At 36.9% G+C, this 21,802-nt stretch overlaps 1 protein-coding gene across 1 annotated transcript in view; it reads right to left on the bottom strand.

The window, feature by feature from the left end:
- Positions 1-20,112, bottom strand: part of HLCS (holocarboxylase synthetase) — a 122,280-nt gene extending 102,168 nt beyond the window's left edge. Inside the window, exons 1-4 of the mRNA XM_026853953.1 lie at positions 19,963-20,112; positions 14,007-14,169; positions 10,425-11,374; positions 7,223-7,405 (exon numbers count right to left, since the gene is read on the bottom strand). Coding sequence (XP_026709754.1) covers positions 7,223-7,405; positions 10,425-11,374; positions 14,007-14,058 — 1,185 coding nt within the window. The 5' untranslated portion in view covers positions 14,059-14,169; positions 19,963-20,112. The remainder of the gene's footprint in view (positions 1-7,222; positions 7,406-10,424; positions 11,375-14,006; positions 14,170-19,962) is intronic.
- Positions 20,113-21,802: the final 1,690 nt, after the last annotated feature.

The raw sequence follows: 21,802 nt of genomic DNA, 5'->3' as shown, positions 1-21,802 counted from the left end.
AACAGGAGCTAATGACTGTCAAATAACTATCCCTTCTTAGATGGCCATTCCTTTCAGAACCACACACTTAAATCCCAGCAAACAGTAGAGGCTATTATTAGAATCCAGACATTGATACAAAGAGCTTTTCAATGAATGACAACAACACTGAAATAGTATTGGTTTCAACTGGTGTGACCCCTCTGGGTTTGCAAGTTTTGTTATAAAGAAACAAAAGTTAATTTGAGGAGGGGAGAGGGAAGAATACAAAACAAACAAAAGCAATCCCATCCTCCCTTCACACACATGCAACTCAAAAGCCTTGCAAGCTAACAAAACTTTGAATTTATTATGGGAAAAGCCCTAAACACATGGAGTGAAATTGTAAATATTTTTTTTAATTGATAGTACTTTTTTATCAGTCCTTGCGTTAATTTTTATAGATGAACTCCTCAAAGTGACTTAAGAGCATACTACCTGTCAGAACCCAAATGGTTTGCCAAATGCACTGCATTGCCTAACCAGCCTAGTAGAAGCACAGCTCTTAACAGCAAAAAAGACTTCCAAACATGGTATATATTAAATCCTTTTCCCAAAAAGAATAAGGAGTTTCAGAAAATACCCATTTTTGCTGGTACAGATGCATTTACACTTCTGTATCTACTTTTTTTATCCCTGAAGCAACTTTGTCATAAAAGACATTTTGATTCAAGAGACAAACTGGCAAAGCTTTCAAGTACAGACAAAGATTTCTGGCAACAATGCACTGTTCATTTCAAATAATACATATAATAAATTAACAAAAGTAAAAAATGTTAGACAACAGTGATCAACAGAATCCTTTCAGATCTCTCACATGGCGTGCTTTTCATTCAACATTTTTCTCAGCTCTCAGGTTACTCTGAGCTAGAGCAAAAAGCAAATTTGCTTTCTGAAATAAATACCTGCAAAGGGCTCTTGCTTTTTGTCCTATGACTAAAAAGGCATCAATGATGCTTACACTTTGAGGGTGATAGGAGAAAATAAGCAAGTCTATTCTTTTGTAGATTAAATATTTTTGGTTCAATTTTAAGCATGAAAACTTGAATAAAAATAAGGCTTTGGAGTTTCAGTATAGCTGTCCATGATTATAGCACTGAAAATTTTTAAAAGACTCTGAAGTTTCACAGTTGAAACTCAAGTTCTACAATACACATTAAGATGCATGGAAACATTTCAGAAACAATTGCCTCAAAATGTACCCTGAAATCTAGGTTCATTATAGTGTTAGCTGAGAGTTCAAATTTCCCATCCTCAAAGAAAGATTTATTCAGGATAAAGTAACTTCATACTCTCTTTGCTGACATAATGGACTTGGAATTTAAAAGCAGCCGATGCCATCACAAAATCAAAACTCCAGCTCAAGACATGTAAATTTGGTCTGACAAGTTTCTGACTGTGCTATAGTGTACTGAGTTATTCAAATACACAAAGTTGTCTTTGCACTGCATTACTCTTGTGAGTGCCATATTCTGCATCTCAAAGTGTTTTTCAAAGGAAAGTTTGAAATTCACAAGGTATGTTCGATAGTACTTTTTAATTATTCTTTTTTCCTCCAATAAACAAGTTAAAACCCCTAAATTCAAGCTTAAGCCAATATGCTTACATTATTTTTTTTAATTAGTTTGTTATTCTGGGAGAATGTGCTGTTCAAAAAATAAGATGGTTACTAGCTGAGCTGCAGAAATAAAGACTGAATACATTTCATCATTTGGCCGCCATCCATTTGGAAGATACTGAAAGAAGTGACTCAGCCTAACACAGCCTGAGGAGTTAGTAGTCAAGTTTAAGAGGCTTCAGATCAGCAAATCTGTGGGTGTAATATGCATCCTAATGGAAATAATCACTATTCTGACAAATCTCTCTCATTCTTCAAGGAATGAATTCTTCTTTTGAAACTAGAAGATGTTATGCTGAAACTCTCGGCAATAAAATACAATCCTAATATTTATGTCTGAAAAATTATCCTTTAAGATGGCAATGTGAAAGAGTAAATATTTGAGCGTTTAAAGGAAAAGCTGCAGAAAAAATCAGATCTCTATGCTTGAAGCTGCCACTGAACATATGGGTGCCAGACAACAGGCTTACAGCGAACACCATTTGTTTCAACACTTGGAGTTCACTCTGCACCATAGTGACACAGAATTTTCTTTTTACAGCAGTGTGTACAAGTCTACAATTTGCTTAACTGCTTTACACCAGATCAAGGAAAGAGGAAAAGAAAAAGGTGCTGCATTTCAGTATTAATACTTGTCTTAAAATTACATTTAATGCCAACAAGTTGTGCAGATTTAACTAAACTTTTAACCAGCAAGTAACCTGCCTTTCAGATTAGACTGCTCTTGGTTCAAACACTGCCTTCATTGTTGTTGTAGCACTGTATCAATATAATATGGATTTTTCCCAGTTAACTGAATTTAAAAATGTCCATATGTGTGTATCTGAAGCAAACCATACTTGCAAGCCTTAGTGCAAAAAGTCTTGTGATGAAAGAGTTGCCTTAAATGCTGTTACTTTCCAGGCCCCCTACCTTATACCCTATTTACAAGAAAGGAATAAGAAGTGCACATTGTCACAGCAATCATTCAACACCAACAGCAGCAAGCACTAGCAGAGGATTGACTAGCACAATTCTACATGGTAAGACCTAGACCTCTTAACAGATGGACCTTATCATCCATTTTTCAGATACTAGAGCTTTTATTTGAACCTGAAGCCATAAAATTACCAGAATTTGATTCTCAGACTGGTAGAGCCTGTGGATACTAAGAAAAAGCCAGGTGAACAAAAGAAACACAGAAAGAAGAAAAAAAAAAACCCCAAAATTGAAACTGAAAATCCCCAAGATAAGGGAATCAATCACAACAGTAACATTAGAGAACTGCAATACACAAGAAAAATTTAATAAATCGTTTCTAGTTTGACATCTCAATCTGATATTCTAACTTTCTACTGACAATATAGTAATCTAAATATTGTTAACCCAACAGTGGTAACAATGCAATCTAGTTTCCGCTGTTTAGAAAGACATTGAACAGCTAAAATGGAGGCTGTACTAAATAAACACTGAATCTCAATTCATGCTATCTCCAACTTGAATATAGCACAGCTGGAGATCTCTGCCTGTTTTAGAACAGTATTAGCATAAGTCGAGTCTGGCTAAGCCATATGCAGTCAATACATCACTTTTTTAAAAGCCTGACCATTCCGTTCCTAATGGAGTTTTCTTGAGTGATAAAATTTAATTCTGTATTTTTTGACATCACTACTGTCAAGGTTTAAACATTTCTTCCCAAGTCTCCTACATTCCACCCTAAACTAACATTTTCTTTTCACATGCCAAAGGCAAAATGTGCATTACAAAGTTCGTAACTCCTTGTGAAATATTAAATCTTCTAAATCTTTTTTCAAAGAAAAATACACTATATTTAATTATATGTAAGTTAATTATACCTTTGCTTATTTTTTCATACATTGATTTTCAGAAAGCTAATGTCAGTTCTGCTCCTATTTTATTGGCTTTTTTAAAAACATGTAAGACCATGATTTTAAGATCAATGATAACCATATAAACTGGAAACTAAAACTTCAAAATGTGAATCCCAAGGAGGAAAAAAAAAAGTTTCCAATCCACCCCTCAGAAACATCTAAAAATTACATTGCAAAAGGCACCATCCAAGACCCAGAGAGTAGACAGGGAGATCTGAAAGTATTAATAATTATCAAATTTATACCAATCGGCATAACAGATTTGATGCTATTATTAACAGCATCACAATGGCACAAGACGACACAGATTTTTCAGGAATTGTAGGCAGAGGAAAAGACAAGAGAAGCTATTTATTCATATAATAAAGTTGAGAACATTTTATTTGATGTTCACAATGTAGTAGAAAATAGGTCTGATGAAAGTTCTGAAGTGATAAAGGAAGAAATTAGATGGGGAAGAGAAACCAAGAAAATAGAACAGGGCACAACTCTACTGTAAATTGAAGCTTATAGATGATAAAGAAAAACTAACTGAACTAGCACCTTAAAGAATTTTGAAATTATCAAAAAAAACCCCTACATTCTTTCTTAATAGAGTAGAATAATGCAGAGCAAATCGATTATTATTTCTTCCACATAAGCAAAAGGAGCTTGTAGTTTCTAAAATTAATTAGAAAAATCTAACAAGGTTAGGTCTACCAGTTGTTTTTAAACATAATGGTACAGATGCAATCTCCATTTTGGGAGTGAGGAATCATTAGTGAACTGCCAACTCTTAGAAACAAGAAGAATGTTTGCCATTCTTCCACTTTTGGAACTACTAACAGGACAACGAGCTTGCAAGATCATCAGTTGATTCATCATGACTTTCTCATTACAGGGAAGCATAAGAAAATAATCTCAAATCATTTGATGTCAATAAGCATCACTTGAATAATCTCTCAGGGAAGGAATATACTATCCAATACATCCATCTCCAGTGACCTGTACTGGACAAGCCCCCCATATAAATAGTGATTAAAAAGTTCAACGGTACTAGAGCTTACAAGACAGTGTCCTCCATTTCCAGTACTATTAACTCCCTCAGATTTTAAATAAGTTTAAGTATTTCATCAAATGATTTACCTGTCAGGTACATTTCTGGTATCTCCTTGTTCTCTAGGAAAGCAAGAATACGGGTGTAGAACATCATGTACAGAGGAGAACAGATAACTTGTTAGAAAGCTGAACTATGACATACTCCTTATTTTATGCTATGTCTTCATTATTAACTGTATTTTTTATACACAAGTTGCAACTTCCTTTCATGCAATATTCTGGAAGCATGTCATGGCTAAATTGAAAGACAGTGAAACAATAACTACACATACCAGCACAGAAAAACTACCTTTTTTTAAAAAAAAAAAAAACAAACCACACAAAAACAAAAAAAAAAACCACTTGTGGAAAACAATTTAAAAAAAAACAGTTTTAGTATAAAATTTAACTATACAGTACACACTGAAAAAATATCTTTAATAGATCGGCTGCAACGCTGTAATGTGCCACTAGATGGCAAGTTTGGATAGAAATTAGTAACATTTTTATTCATGGCTTGATTAAAAATTGCAAGTGCATAGTAAAGAAACAATCATGGAAAAGAGAGTGAAGGAGAACAACAAAAAAAGGAAGAGTTCAACAAACCTCAAGTCTTCTGTATTAAGCACATTTAATACTAATAAAAAAGGCTAAATGGGTTTTAGTTTTGTTTACACATCTGCCACACAAACCGATAATCAATTCTTATGAATTTACTGCTCACAGACAGGGAAAAACTTTATATTTGGTCACAGACAGCATCACTGGCCATAGCAACCATGAGAATCCAAGATCTGAAGGAAGGCTGAGAAGGGAAGCAGTAGAGTCAGATCCTAGGAAAGCAGGCTTCAGCTTATGCAAGGAACTACTAGTTAGGATTCCTCAGAAAGCAACCACAAAGGGGTTAGGGGTACACAACATCTATAAGAGGATGAGAAATCCGAGTTCATTCATTTTCACAAGGAGTGATTTCATAACAACCTGTAACTACTTAAGAGAGTTAAAAGAATAACAGAGACAAACACTTCATAGTGCCAGACAATATAATACAGCATCAACAGCCATTAATTGCACTTGAGGGGTTCACGCTGGACATCAGGGGGGAAAAAATAAAAATAAAAAAATCACTAGAATAGTACAGCAGCACTGGAATAGGTTGCACAGACAGGTTCTAGCATGCATCCTTGAAGGTTTTCAAGATTCAACCAGACAAGGGCATGGCTGCCCTGATCTAGTGTTAACAACATCCCTGCTTCAAGCAGAAGGCTTGATAGAAGCACTTCCAATAGCATTTTCACCTTGGTACAGCAGAGATGGATATGGCAGAGTTTGCACACACAAAAGGGCAGTCATTCAATACTAAAAAGCTCTCTGCATTTTGCCTAATTTTGATCAACTGTTACTTGCAATGTGAATTGCTGTTTGAGGGCATTACTTAATGCACTAGTAAAAGTTTTGGCAGTATCTTCAGAGACACAGAAAACAAAGGCAGATTTGAATTTACAGATACATCTACTAATAGTATTTTAGTCAGTTTGGCTGGATCTGCTACTGATGTGCCTGCCATAGAATGAGGTCACATACCGCATATTCCCGATCTATAAAGTGTGCAACACCTATCACACCCACCTTCCAGATTAATGAACAGTATTTTGAAAAGTACAATCTAAATCTAAAATATCATCCAAGTTATTTAAAAACATTCAGCTGCAATATGTCACTTTCTTGTCCGATTGATCCTGTAGCCAAAAAAGTACGATGGTATATACAATACTGTTGGAAACAGTCATCCAAGGAGGAGCTTCTACAGGTGAGTTCCCCTAACGACAGACACCTCATTTCTGTGTTGATGTAAGGGTGGTACAGAAAAGGAGCAGGAATCAGACAAGTGTGCTAAGAGCAAGTACTGACAGCACTAACCTGGGTTGCCTGTATTGATTTTTAATCACCTACTGCTTCACCCCTTCAGATCAATATAATACAGTTCTCATGTTTTTGAAGTCATGTTTAAACAATGAAGTTAAAATTACTGCTTCATATGTTCTTTACAATTCTTCATAGCAATGTCTCAAATTGAGAGGTCCAGAATAGTCAGCTGACTATTTGGATTACAAGAAACTGTTTGATTTCCAGGAAATATTATAAGAATCATTATTCTCAGGAATAAAACTCTCCATTGTGTAATCACACGATCTTCCTTACTCATGTCTTGGTCTGCCAGGTTTTGATCTGCCACACCATTCTCCATAATTTAGCTTTGATCTTTTGTTGCCAGCCTAAACAGAACTTTTTACTTTGTTTTAAAAGAAAAACAAATCCTGTCTTTTAAATCAGCCCTTTCTGTAGCTTACCACAGCATCATGTTTTGATATTGCAGAAGAATGCAAATAAGCACAAAAATTCTTAACAGAAATATTAGCAAATATATCTCAAAAATTTCCCCATGGTTAAATTCAAAACTATTAGCAGGTGATAAAATAGTGACAGGGCAGAAATTAAACTTCTTGCTTATCTGTAATACATACACAAACCTCTCTAAACAAAAATACCACATAAGAAACAAGGTGTATTTAAGTGAACTCTGAATTTGTCTAGTAGGGTAAATCTCAAAGAACTGAAATGTAAGCAGAAGTCTTACCTCATCAGAAGAGAGAAGGTAAATCGGTGTTAACACAGGAATCTCACTTAATTCACAACTCAGGCCAAGTGATATCAGGATGTCCTTGAGGACTTCGTATCTCTTGGTATTGCTTATCTTAAGCAAATTAAAATCCTCTTCAGTTTGGACATCCATAGAATTGATATCCAGTTCCAAGTGTGCCTGGCAGTGCAAAAGTAATAAAAAAATATTATTTTGTTGGTATTACACATCTTAGCATGGCAGAGAGAGATAAGTACAACAGATTCAAAAGCAGCTTTGTCCTGACTGTGGTTGCTGAACTATCCAGTGTCACTAGTGCAATTTAAAAGCTTTTCATGTCTTCACTGTATCTACATAAGCAAGGCTTTATTATCCAAATAAACTAGGGAATACCTATATATTTATAGTTTCCAATTCAGGGATCACAGTTGCCAGTACACTACAATTTTCTCTGAAACCTACACAAAATATCTTTTCTTAATAAACTGGTCTTCTCCTGGAAGAGTTGTTCAAACTTATATTTACTAAATGAAACTTCTCCTGCTTTTCCTGTCTGCTAGCAACAGCAACATAGGGTCATATTCTGGCTTGTACAAGAGCAGAACTACATTAAAACTGGAAGAGCTTTATCAAAGGCTGCAAAAGATATGTTAAACTCAGGCCGGGCAAGTCCTTACTGAGTCACGTGAATTAAGTAGCGATCAGTCCAGATAAAGAAATGCTTCTGTCTTAAAGAACTAAGAACTCCAGAGTACCACCTGGTAGAGAACCATTTCTCAAGGCTGAAGCAGATGCTTAAAAGTAGAAATGAAATGCAGAAGAAAAGAAATATCCCTTCTAGACCCTCTTTTTGGTTTGTTTTTTTGTGGTGTTTTTTTTGTGTTAGGTGTTTTTTGTGGGGTTTTTTGTTTGTTTTTTAAAAATGTTCAAAGATACTTAGAAGTCTTTCTACCATAATAGAAGTATATTCATTTAATGAAAATCACAAGCTATTATCTTTGTTAATTTCTCCAATTTCGCACCTTTTAATGATATTCTTCATCTTTCATATATGAGCTACTTTATAAAATTCAGGAAAATATGTTGAAGTGGGGGATGGAGGGAAACAAGCATATAAAAAAAGGAAAAACAATAAGTCTGTGACAGAATATTTAATGGCTGATGTCACTGTCAGTCCCCTGAAGTGAAAACAATAAGGCTTTTCAAATCCAGACTGGAAGTCATTTAAAATTATAAAATGACACATTAATCCTTTTAATCTGATTTTTGAAGCTATACTGTAATGCTCTTTTTCTGGGGAAAACCTCTGCAGTATTAAGTTTTACTACAGCAGAAGGGTCAATTTAAACGGTACAGCAAAGCAGGTTTTACCATGGAACTTGCAGAAACGGATAGCTACAGTATCTAATCAATTTTCTAGTACAAGCATACAGCACATGGGTGGCAAAGCTTCCTACATAAAGCTATACACGCTACTATGTATAAGAGAGTTTCCAGAAAGCTAGCAGATTTAATCTGATAAACTGATAAAATACCAAAACACTTCTAAGAAACCAGATGAATATTTTTGAATTACGTAATTGCTAGAAGAGTGTATGCTACCTGATACGTAAGCAGTTAAATTTGAGTGCTGTGGGCTCCTGAGAAAGTTCACCTGTAACTAAAACATTGGTAAGAATAGGTCCTAAAATCTATCATAAAGTTTGTTCAGCTATGTCTCCCTTATATTCCTCATCTACTTAAATAGTGGTAAATAAATCTTGCTCTGCTTTTCTTAGTGTGCTGCTTGAAAGCAAAGACAGAGTTAGGGAAGTGATATAACTGAAGAGACACGTTAAAAAGAAAAATGTCTACCTCTGCTCATACTGAGGCTAACTCAAACCTTGCAAGTTGCCTTCAGGCTCACTTTAAAAGTTTTACTACAAAACGGCTGAAGTCTCTCATATACCCAGGTGGACACATGCTTATGAAGCACATTTTTCTAAACTTAATGGTACCTCTTATCAGCCTTTCTATCACTCTAAACTTTAGACAGTTATCTGAATATTTAAATAATCAGTAACCAACATCAATCTTTAACACAGCCATGGAAGCTTCCTCACCCATTATGGAGTAAGACAGGGAGTAACAATAACACCAAAAAAAAAGCAAGTTTCCACCAGACTAGATTTGGCCTGGCCCCCTCCAAAAAAAAAAAAAAAAAAAAAAATCATATATTACCGATTGAAAACATATCAAGGTTTAGAAAACAGAAAACAAGTTTTACAATTTTAATTTTGGTAGTAAGTAGAAAAAATACATTCCAGTTGAATAAAGGGGTTTTTTTAATGTCAGACAGCAAGGCCAACATCATAACCTAACACCCATCTAGAAATTTGTCATAATCAAAACACTGCTCAAGAAACCATAAAATGGTTCACTTCATTCACAACACTAAGATACAATCAGAATATAACTGAAAAAACAGTAGCAATACTAGCAAAAAAAGAACAAACAGACCTAAATCAACAATGGCATTTCAGTGCAAGCAGAGACTAACCTTCATTGTGTAGTTATTTGCTCAAGCAAGAATTGCACAGCAGTTTTTCTAGACATAGCACACAACAAGTATAATAGAGGTTGGGATTCTCATTCACTAGACAGATTTCCAGAAGTGCCGGAAATTTACTTTAACCTTAAACCTTAAGAGAAGATGTCTTTCAAATTTCTTGCAAGGTTTATTTTATATAATCTCCTGACTCTCTGCTTCACCCTAGTTCATATTTTTGTAAGGATGTCTCTTTTTTGACAGTATAAGCTTTCACCCCAAGTCTACTGACTCAGCTCTTCCTGTTCCTGCCTCCCAAAATCTGCAAAAGACACAACTCCAAGCAGAACAAAATAGCTCGCTCTTGAAGATGCTAGATTACTATGCAGATCTGCTCTCTCCTATATCACCTACTGTGATCTTCCATGATCTACACATGCATGGCTACATGGTGAAAACAAGGATGTGGAACAGCAGTGACAGTCTCTCCCACTCTTTAAGCTTCCTGAGGATCAAATGAAAACCATTCTGCATTCAGAGCCCTTGTACATTCACAGAGACATTCATCTACACCTCCCCTTGAAGAGCAACCCCAAGAGCACGCAATAGGACTTTTTTAGCATAGCACATCATGCAGCAATGAGCAAGTTAATGCCACTGCCTACACGGTACCTGAGAAAGAATGGCTTCTCCTCCACTGTCTCCATAAGTCAAATGAACAATAACTGTATCTTTATCAGCATTATTTAATCGACTCAATATCTTCACTTTGCTCGTATCTTCCTTCATCACTTCCTCAAAAATATAGCCACTGACCAAAAGATTTAACTTAATTTCGGTGCTGTCCATTTTAGAGACCACTAATTCATGAACAGTCTTCTTCAGTTTGCTTTTTCTCTTCATTTGTATGCCATCAAATGTAAAAGCTGAAGAAAACCCTAGAATCTTTCCACCTTTAGATAAAAACTTCATAAATTGTTTATGATTCTCTTCAGAAATAGGCTCCTCTGTGGCAATGATCAACAGCAGTGAATTATCAACCCACGGATCTTTCAGAACTTGTTCCTCATGCAGCTGGTAGACAGTGTAGCTGTCTGTATCAATGCATTCCTGAAGGATTGATTTTACCTGCTCAAATTCCACTTTTGCAGCTTCAGAGCCAAGATAAATCAATATATTAGGGGGCTTTCCAGCAAGGTTTACTCTCTTTATTCCTTTTGCTAGACAGTCATAATTCTTCTCTTCCAGTTTGCTACTGCAGTCATCAGAAAGTTCTGGAATGTTTTCTGCAGAGGCAAATCTAACTGATTCAATAGTACTGTTTTCAAGTTGCAGGCATTCATGACAGCTGGAAAGATGTAAGCGATGATCTTCTCCAGCACCTGTCTCTTTGTCAGATAGACTGTTGGATTCATCTTCATGCTCACTTTCTTTCTCTAGCTTGGATTTCTCCTCTTCACCTTGTCCTGCAGACTCAGCTATCTCTAACCCTGATTTAACAGTAGTCCCAAAAGCAGCAGCAGGAGTTACTTCATCCATTTGTGTACTGCTTGCAATTTGCTCTTTCACAGACGGTGCCACCTGTGCCAACTCCTTCAGAGTAGATTCCTGTAAATGGACAGCTGAAAGAGTTAAAAAAATAAGAAAAAGGGGTTATAAAAATTATATTAAGAGATGTGTGGAATATCAGTACCACGGCAGGATTTATATTTAAATTTCAGTACAAATAATCTATAATAGCAAGAATTTTACTTGTTTGACACAGGAAATCCTACCCCCCAAGAACTGTTTACTCTAATGACTCTTGGTCAGGAAAGTCTGACTGAGAGCACAGCACTTGACATTTACATGGCACATTTAAACAAACATATATTGTGAGTCCAAAAATATTTGCACAAAAGTAAAACATGACTACTACTGTACACAATGCAGGTATGTTCTTGGTGGAACCACAGTCTATGGGTGGAAAGGTGAGGAAGTTCTCATAAATGCATCACCTTGTCAGCTTGTTATTTTGCCTGTCCCTCCATCCCCAGCAAGAGACAAAATGAAGCAAGGGAAATACCTTTGGAAAAATACTGGTATTTTAAGGACAGCAGGGTGAAAAACTACTTCCTGCTGTTTTGAAACAAACTAATAAAAAATGATATTAGGTAAGCTGGAGACACTGAACCATGTCTCTTGCATTGTTGCAGATAAAAGTTTGGCCCAAATAAAATGGAGTTAAAAAAAAAAAAATTCAAACTGCTTTCAGTCTGCATAAAGAAACATACCCACCCATAGCCAGTCTTGAGAGCTAAAAATCCAAGGGAAAACTAGGAAATAGGAACAATTGTTAAAGCTTCCCCTTTCTCCCCTTTAAAAGGACAGAAATGCAGAGAAAAAATTTCTGGCACATAAAAGGGAAAAAAGAAGAGCAAAGATTATTATTGTCAGCATGAAACTTGCAGAGCAAAACTAAATATGAAAGAGAAAAATACTCTTCATAACACAACTTCAAATCAAAGTTTGCAAAATTTTACTGAATCCCTCTCCGCTCCCGTAAGGCCAAATAAACTTACTATGTTTTTGTCTTTGAGAAATCAGAAACATTCAGTGAGAAACTTGATTAACAAAATAGTGAACTGGCACACAGTACAACAAATCCAAGTTCAATCCCTTTCTTTGCTTAACACCACTTGCATTCCCTTGCAACTATATCCCCTTTGCCCAGTTTGGAGCAGAAATCTGAAACAAGATTTTTTTGACATTCCAGGAGAATTTCACAGCTACCAGTCTATATGCTATTCCATCAACAGCCTCCATCAGCTGTTCTCATGGAGCATTTCTAGCATGCACACAGTACCTGAAGCAAAATGAGTCAGAAAACATTCTGAAAAGTAAATGACTGGGGCACTCTCTCAGTTTCCATCCCTTCCCTTCATGAATATTTTTGCAGAACAGCACCCAGCACCAAGAGACAGTTTCACATCAGATACATTTGTGAGCATACTCCTACCCTCTTGCACCCTAGCTAGCTGTTCTCTATTTTGTTATTCCCTGACTTCTGCAAATGCACTATGATCTACATAAAAAAAACCCATCAACCAAGCAAACAAAAAAACCTCACAACCAAACATTAAAATGGGGGGGGAGGGGGGCAGATTTTTTTGTAGCCCAAGTGTTTTTGTATTATTCTAGGTGATCCACAGTTTTATCAACACAGCTAAGAAGACACAACTAGGCAGGCAGAAATGAGACTGTTGCCAAAGAAAGAAGTGTGGCCCTACCCACCGAGAGCCCACTACAGTACAATTCCCTACAGACTGCATATTATGGCACTTTTAGAATAATGCCAGAAAAAAGAAATTCAAATTTCATGCAGCCACAGCCCAGCCAATTCCATTTAAGAATGGTGTTACAAGTGTACCCCCAACTACTTCCTTCCCCTCTCTGTGGAACTAGCCATGAACTTCCTCCCTGCCTTAGCTGAAACTATTAGACTAATGAGGACTCAACGGCTCATAGTTTTGCTATCATTAAAATCACCTCCTAAAGAAAAAAAAAAAACATTCACCAAAAATTCAAAATTCAGTTAACTATGACACCACCCTCCTTCCCCTGGTTATCCTTCTCCCTGCTCAGAAAGCATCTGTAAGCTTTTCTCTCAGCGATCTACAGGATTAAGATGCTCAAGTTACAGCAATAGTTCTCAACCTATGTTTAGCTTTGAATATACTTTTACTTCAAATCTGGAAAAACAGAACATTTGCTTAAAACCTTCCGTATTTTTTTCAGCTAGAGTAGTTAATCTAACAGACAAGATCTACAGAAACAATATTTTCTAGCCTTTGTGATATACATTCATGCATTTGCAAAAGGTTAAACACCATCTTGCACACTCTGAGATCTCATCATACTAAGGTTAATTACTGGCAGTAGCTTATGAGGTATTAAAGAGGGAGTTTTATTCCAAAAATCTTTTGAACCATTTTTCTGTTATTTCTATTGTTGGATTTGTAAGACGTTCTGTAAACAGAGCTCACTCAGAAAGTGGTCCTAACTTTTCCTTGATCTCTGTATTTGACAGTGTTCAGTATAAAATACAGTAGTGCTACAAAGTAATGAACTGTCTAAAATGACAATAGAAAGAAAATCATTTTGCCAAAATAAAAGCATGTTTCTTAATGTAGGTATAAAGACTATCTGAACAGTCCTAAAATAGCCATGAAACAAACATGCTTACTATTACAAACAATACATGAAGATACTTACAAACAATCTTGTGGGGCACCATTCCATTATCCATTTGAAGCCTATCTTCCATGAATGCTATTCCAAGGTTACTGAAATTATCCACACTTGCTTCAGCAATTAATTTATAAGGTTCACCAGGTTTATAGGCCAATGGTGAACAATAGTCTGACCACTTCACAATCTGGAATAAAGCATATGCATGTTTTCAGTTTCAAAAGGTTACAGAAAAATATCAAAATACTAACAGTATTGTGAGTCTGCAAGATGAACTGCAAATAAAAATGACCCTTCCTTCCCAAAGGATTCTGCTATTAAAAAGCAAGACAATAGGCAGAGCCAAAAGAAGGACGTTACTAAACCAAAACGGCACAACTGGAAAATCCCAGGAACTGGAAGTGATGTTAAAGAAAGTAGTGTAGTTTTGTTTTTTTTAAAAAAGTGTATCTGCTAGTATTATAGAAGAATAAATTGGTAGAATCACTTTTAAGATTTGATTCTTTGATGCCTGATGTGTTTAAATCAACTACTACATTTAATTGTATTGTGAGACAACACACCTCAACTAGAGAAAGCTTTCCGTTGACATTTCCTTTCACACAAAAGTGCACCCTTCATGCCTACAAAGGTCAATGTATGAGACTGAATACAACCAAAAGAATCTACTGAGGAAGGGTCCTGTAGCAAGCAATACCTGCTACAAGATTCATTCCTGAGAGAAGTAAACAAAGCAACATCCACAACAAGTGTTAAAAGCAAACTGGGAGTACAAACACATCGTTCCCAAAGATCAATGCTATAAAGGCTTCAAGTAACACACAAAACAGCAGGAGAGTATTATCACATTCTGTAAGTAAAATTCTGTCTTTATGTCCAAGACATGGTGGCTTTCAGCACAAATTCTAAGAAGTATGCTGATAAAAAGGGCAAAAGTAAACTACTAGGGTTTAATAAAAGTACATCCTGACTATTAGAAGCATTAACTAAACATGGAAGATTCAAGCTGCTTATCTACATCAAAAATTCTGTTCTCCAGAAAAAAAAATAAAAATATGAAAGTGACACACTTGGGTTTGTTTTCTTCAAGGTTTGTTAAACCCAACCTACACAGCTGTATGGTCTTGGAGAACAAATGTCCGTTTCAAGTTCAACTATTAAAGCCACAAGTGGAGGAAAAGTGAAGAGAGTTTTGGTTTCCTTCCAAAAGGCACTCATGTTAATGAAGACTACAAACTTGTCTGCTGACTCATAACTGAAACAGATCCCTTTTAAACCTTGTGTTTATAAACCAACAGTACCTAAAAAAACAATATTCAGGCAATTGACAAACACAGTGATTTAAGAGTTAATCCTGAAAACAGAAACTGAGTAAGACACCCAATTTCAATAAAAATTGTGTGAATGATACCACAGCTTTGATTCTTTATAGAATACACAAACCAACTGTTCTCCTGTGAAGGCATTTTTAGAGACAAGAAACACCATCTGTTTTAACAACCTAAAAAAGAAAAAAATTAAGTCTTTGCCATTTAATATGATCCAAATACTGGGAGACAAAGCTTAATTCCCACATAGCAACTCCAGCACTTTGACACTGTCATCACCAAAGCACTTCCATGAAGTTCACCCTTTTATCACTACACACAAGATGTATCATACTGATTAAACACATTAAGAAGAAAAACACTTCTTTTGAACACACAAAATGAGGGTTAGCTCTTGGATATTTTACTTGTTCATAACTTTATTAGATTATCAACTAAAGTTGGCTTTTTACCTACTGCAGTTAAGTGATTTACATAATATCCAAAAGAATCTGTTTCCAGCTTTTGACTTTACAGTATTTCCCAAGGGAACAAGAAGAAATAAGACAATCAGATTTCATACAACTTTAACGGTCACGTCTCCTTTCAAAGTCATTCTCAAAAACAGTCTCTGGTTAGTGCAACCCACATGAGACCATCCAGTCCATGATCATATTGGTGGCCTTTGGATACCTAACAATAAAACTGGCTGGGTATCTTCTGATACATCACCTATGCTAACCATTACCAAACAATTTCAGTTTCAAACAGAGAAAAAGATAGCAGCATGTGGATGGTGTGTTGGTGTTTACCACAAGGTCAGCTACATGCTTTAACATATGGGTTAAACTCCAACTCCGTAACAAAAGAACAAGTAACAGCTTCAAATCAGTCACACCAGAGAGGCAGCCCTCAAATTCAAAACAGATGCATCACTCAGGTCCTGAACTCACTGGACATAACAACCACTCACTAGTTAAAGCAACATAGTGAGTTTCTACCTCCAGGATGTTCTGAAAGGTCATTTCCATGACTGTACCACAAAGAAATATCAGCTCCGAAGTTACAGGATATATTTCTGGGCACACTAGTATTGATCAGTTCTGAAGGAAAACAAAATCTCCTTCTGGAAGACAGCCATACCAGACCCCAATAGATCTGAATCACTGTAGTTGGAGCATCAGTCATACTTCACTCCACTGTCACTGGGTAGTCTGTGACCAAGTCAACCAGAATTGCCCCAACCAATTGCCTTGAGTGATGACCTGGACAACACCATCACTTTTCAGGTGGAAGGCTGTGGGAGCTATGGACACACACATGACCAATATGATCAAGCAATGCCAGTTTACTGAAGGTAAGCAAGCCCTTTTATAGCTTTCTCATGTGCACGTGAACGGTACATAGTACAATCCTTATGATTGGATAGTTAGCTTTGTCCATGCGCTTCAAGCCTTCTTGCGATTGGATAATAAGCGCCACACTCAATGTCTTTTTCTGCCCAACCCATCTCCTGGAGTTGTTTGTTTGCCGAGTTCTTTGTTCTATGTCCTTGTCATGTCTTTGCTGAGGCGTGCACACGTGCAGGATTGCTCACATGTCCATTATCTCCCAACAAAAGGTACTCCCAACTGTGTTTAGTTTATTGATACAATATCCACAGTGGGAATGGAAGTTACCAGTTTTCTTCTCTATTTTTCTCAGCATATGACTCTGGGCTACTCTCTGTGGTGGAAGATAAGAGACTCACATCGAATATAGATATCCTTTCTTACCCAGAGAACAGGCACAAGTAGGTAACACCCACATGTCACCCAGAAAGTGCAAGGAAGGTGTACTGATGCTCTTGAACTTTTTCTCATGGCACTAAGTGAAACATTAAACATCCTAACAAGTAAAAAGTCGTTATTGCTGCCTAACACTAATAAAGTGAATACACAAAAGAACCTTATAAAATAAAGCTGTTGCCAAGACCTATGACCTGTAATCCTGCTCACACAACAATCCATTTGCTTCACAACAGAACAAAAATCCTCAGAGAATACTTTCAATGGTCCAAGATTTGTTGCTACAACTAGAACTCAAAGTTCTGTCAGTATATAGAAAGGCCAGCTCTTAGCAAGAGATGAAAAATTATTTATACTACTGCTTTGTGAGTCTACCTCAGTTTCAACGGAACCAGTCACAGATAACTGACAGCCCTACAAAGATTGGCTTTTCTCTCTAGAAATCCTTATAGGTCACGGGAGCAATCTGTTCTTACAGTTCCAGTCTACGTTGACAGCTGGGTGCCAGAGGTAGCAGAATTCAGAGCGCTTTGCTAGAAGTGACATGTACACAGAAAAACAATAAACAAAATAAAACAGAAGTCCTTTTCCTCTTTAGTTTTAGTCTTCTGCCAGGACTATTGCTTTTCAGCTTTATAAGTCAAATTAATTACTAATGTCAACATAAGTAATGCAACCATTTTCCATTCCAAAGAAAATGCAAACAAAACCAGTAAGATTAAAAAACTCCACCAAACAATAAAACCCAACAGAACAACAAATCAGAGCTTCAATGCAGATGTTTTTGTGGCTCTCTCTGCTAGAAAGTTTAAAAAAAAAAAAAAAATCTCCATTAACCTTCTGTCCAAGTTCGCCCAGCACTCCCCAGGTACGCTCTTAGACAACGTAGAGAGCACAGCAGATATCCTACCTTGTTTACTTCCCAGAAGCAGGGCCCACCTGGATGGATTCCAGACTCTTAAATCAAAGGCAACAAAAAGATTTACAAACCTGCTAATATGGCTACTTCTTGTGTGCTTCAAGGAGACACAAGGCCAGTGGAAGCAGGGTCAGAAGACTTCAGCAGAAAAGGTCTCAAGAACAAGCTTCCAGTGCCATCAGTCCTCACACTCTGAGCTTCACAGAGATAATGATTTTGCCTGATGTAGCACTTCACCTGGACATCAGTCCTCTGGAGGACAAAGACTAACATGCTCCAAAACTGTTCTAGAATTGAGAGGACTCCATAGAGGGTAAAGGTACTAAAAATTTGATTGCAGGCACAAATCTGGAATTTTTCCCATTCCCAATCTGTCCTTCTGTTCCTGCAGTCAAGCTAGATAAGTCTATTTACCAACCACTCTGCTCTCAATGTTCACTCCAGTGGAGGACTCCTGGATCACCTCCTAGAACAAGTGGCCTAGAAAATAAATGTTCCTCACCCAGGGAAACAGACAGGCCACAAGCACTGGTATATGTGACAGGTTTCCTTTTAACTCCAAGAAGGCACTTGAAACCTGATGCCAGAAAGCAAGGATGACAGGTGGCCCTTTAGGGTGCTAATCAGGGGCCGTTCAGGAAGACACCCTATCGACTGCCTCCAGCTTGTGGCATAGAGTGGTTAATGGAAGGGCTCTGTCAATTTATGGTACCCCAACAACCAGACCAGATGCTTTATTACTGCCTACCCTGAGATATCCTAGCATACACATCTTTCCATTTCTCCTCTCCCATAGGCAATGAGGTCCATTCTGTCCCTCTCACTAAGGGAAGCATACAGCACACACAGCAAGTAACTGTCTTAGGAAGACACTACGATAACCTGTAACATGTGGAAGACTTTTCCTCCCTGCAAGGTAACTTCACCTCTTGCTTTGGGTTACAACCTTTCTCCCCTTCAGACCTGCATCGAAGCTGAGATGCACAGGCAGCAAGCATTCCTTATGTGAGGAAAAAGTTGCAAAAGCAAAATTTAGGGGAGTGAGAGACATTATCTCAGGGTCATGGTAAGGTTTACTAGGGTCTGAATACTATTTTTGTGCATAATCTGTTTAGAGATATATATTCACTAATTCAAGTTTTAGAACATCACCTGCTAAATCCACATCTTCACAATTTCAGTATGTGGCAAAGGCACTTTTTAGATTATTAAGTGCCTAAGACATGAGCATTTTGTTAGTATGCTTGCCATAAGGATTTCACTAGTAGTTTAATTTGTATCTTTGGATGCCTCAAAAACATTTTGTAAATATTACACATTAAAAGGCAAACACAATTTATAAAATTCCACCATGAAGTAGTGCCACTCCTCCACTGTGTTTTATAGAAAAGCAAAGAGATAAACAGCTTGATTTTGGTCTTACTTCTGCAGACTGACAAAATAATCCAAACATAATACTGTAACGTGTACTTACAAATCACAATGAAAAGAAGCTTCCAAGCGAGACCTCTATTTGAATTACAACCACTTGGTTGAAGGCTTTAAGAGCTCTTGAAATCATAACATATGTTTGTTTTGTATATTCTTACTGAGGCATTTGTTTCGGCTAGTGTCAGAGACAGGATACTGAGGTAAATGGACTTCTGATCTGCCTTAGTATGATGGCTTTCAAGCATTTTTTTCCTATTCAGCATAACTAATCATACATCATGCTTTACCCAAAGTCATGAGGGAATTCTGCAGTTTCCATCCACAACCAGAGGAGCGTGCTACTGAAAAAATCTCAGTAATACAGAACTAATTAACAGTGATTTATTTTAATGAAGAGATTATCTGTTTTTTCCCAATAAAATTATAAGCATACAAAAATCTACCTGCCATTTATTTTTTTCCTTCTTTTAGGTTTATACCCACCAAATGACCCATCTGTACTACTTTCTATGTAAGAAACAAAGAGAACTACTTACATCTTTTGAAGAGCCAGATACTTTCTGCAAGTTATCTGTCTGAGCTGAAATGCTTTCTGTCACAAAAGCTATATGCTCTGCTTCAAGTAACTTATCAGGACAAATAAAAGGAGAAATGAGAAGTAGACTCCATCTGTTTAAGTCATCAAGGAACTGAAAAAAAAAAAAAAAAAAGTCTGTATAGCAAGCATTTTAAAATTATGACCATCCTAAATTAATTAAATTAATTCCAATTAAATTTCTAAATTAAATCCAGCCTTTCATGAAGGGTCTCTACCATTTCACACTCCCTATGAGGGGAAAAAAAAAAAGGGGGTAGAAGTCTGAACAATGAAGCAGGAACACATCAAAAGTAAAACTAAAAGTGACAACCCAAGCTTCTAAGCCAGTTCATACTTCAGCTTTCAGCTTTACAGGAAGAGCACAAAAGCGAGTGGGCACAAGACCATTACAGTGTCATTGGCACGGTAACTGTTGTGGTCAATTTGCCACTGACAACATCCCTCATTCAACCCAATCCTCCTCTCCAGTTCACCCTGCCTCCTTTCTCTCTTCTCCCCTGACTACACAAACCCATGGCCCTGCTGCCTGAGTTCTAGTGGCTGAAGGGCACTGTCTGCTGCTTAGCAGGGACTGAGAAAGCAGTCACAACACACAACCTGCCTTGGTCAGTCCCTACAGCCCCTCTAACTGGACAGTAGTCCAGGCAGCATTCATTCTAGTTGGGTAACAACCCTGCAGGAAAGATAACAGCCCCACTGTTAAGTCACATACACTGTCTCTATGCTCATCTGCCAAAAGACCAACCAATTTGTGAGCCACAAGTGACTCAAGAACTATATACTACACAGGTCTAGTTTTTACACCTAATTTACAAAGTTTCAGGACTTCTTCTGTAAAGCCAGTTATATAAAGACAGTTGTATTTTGTGGACACGTACAACCTCAGGACAAATAATTTAAAAAGTGATTTAAAAAAATCTTATAAAAATATTTGAAATAAAAGGCAAGGGTACTTCTGTGTTTAAAAATATATTAAGTCCTCATGCATTTGCACAAAAAATACTCATTCAGGATATAAGTCTAAGTTTAAAGAAATAACTCATTCAGACAAAATTTGTCCATAAGGTAGTCTATCCACTTAGCAGACCATTGTACAAACATTTCCTTCATTAAATTATAAAAATAGTTCCCCCTCTTGTCCTCACAAATGATCAAATAAAGCTCAATAGCTGGAATCAGTAGACCAAAGAACAATTCTAAGAACTTCAAAGCTTCTCAATACATAACCTGATCCCACACTATAATACATCAGCTTTTATGTAGGTATTGCACCGAACTTTATTCTTCTGCCATGTTTTAAAAGTGAAAAACATTAGAAACAGGTATTTTGCTATTACTATACTAAGGACACATACTTTGCACACCTTCAGTAATTTTATGTGGATACAAAGATAATGTCCCTATAGCCCACTGAATGTGTACATTGCTCCACAACTAAAACGAAACCACACAATATTAATTCAATGGTGACAAACTGCCAATCCGACCAGCTTTACTGAGTACAGAAGCTGCAAGAGTCAACATTGCTACCTTCCAGGGGAAAGTGAACCGAACTCATGAAGCTTTATATTATCTTAAGCATCCAACTTGATTAGAGATCAAACAAAAAACTTCACAGGTTACCATTTATGACTTGCTGGTATCTTATCTTGAGGAAGTTATGAATCACAGTCCAGAGGCAGTTATACCTACTCAAAAAGCAAAATAGCTCAGGTAGACTAGCAGCCAAAGAAGCATGCTAGTTAACCTTCTCCACACCCCCACATCCCCCCCCCCCC

The sequence above is a fragment of the Athene cunicularia genome (assembly GCF_003259725.1).
Source record: "Athene cunicularia isolate RWA chromosome 1 unlocalized genomic scaffold, athCun1 chr1_part1, whole genome shotgun sequence".
Taxonomy (NCBI): Eukaryota; Metazoa; Chordata; class Aves; order Strigiformes; family Strigidae; genus Athene; species Athene cunicularia.
The sequence above is the reverse complement of the archived record's forward strand: the minus strand, read 5'-3'. Positions and strand labels throughout refer to the sequence as shown.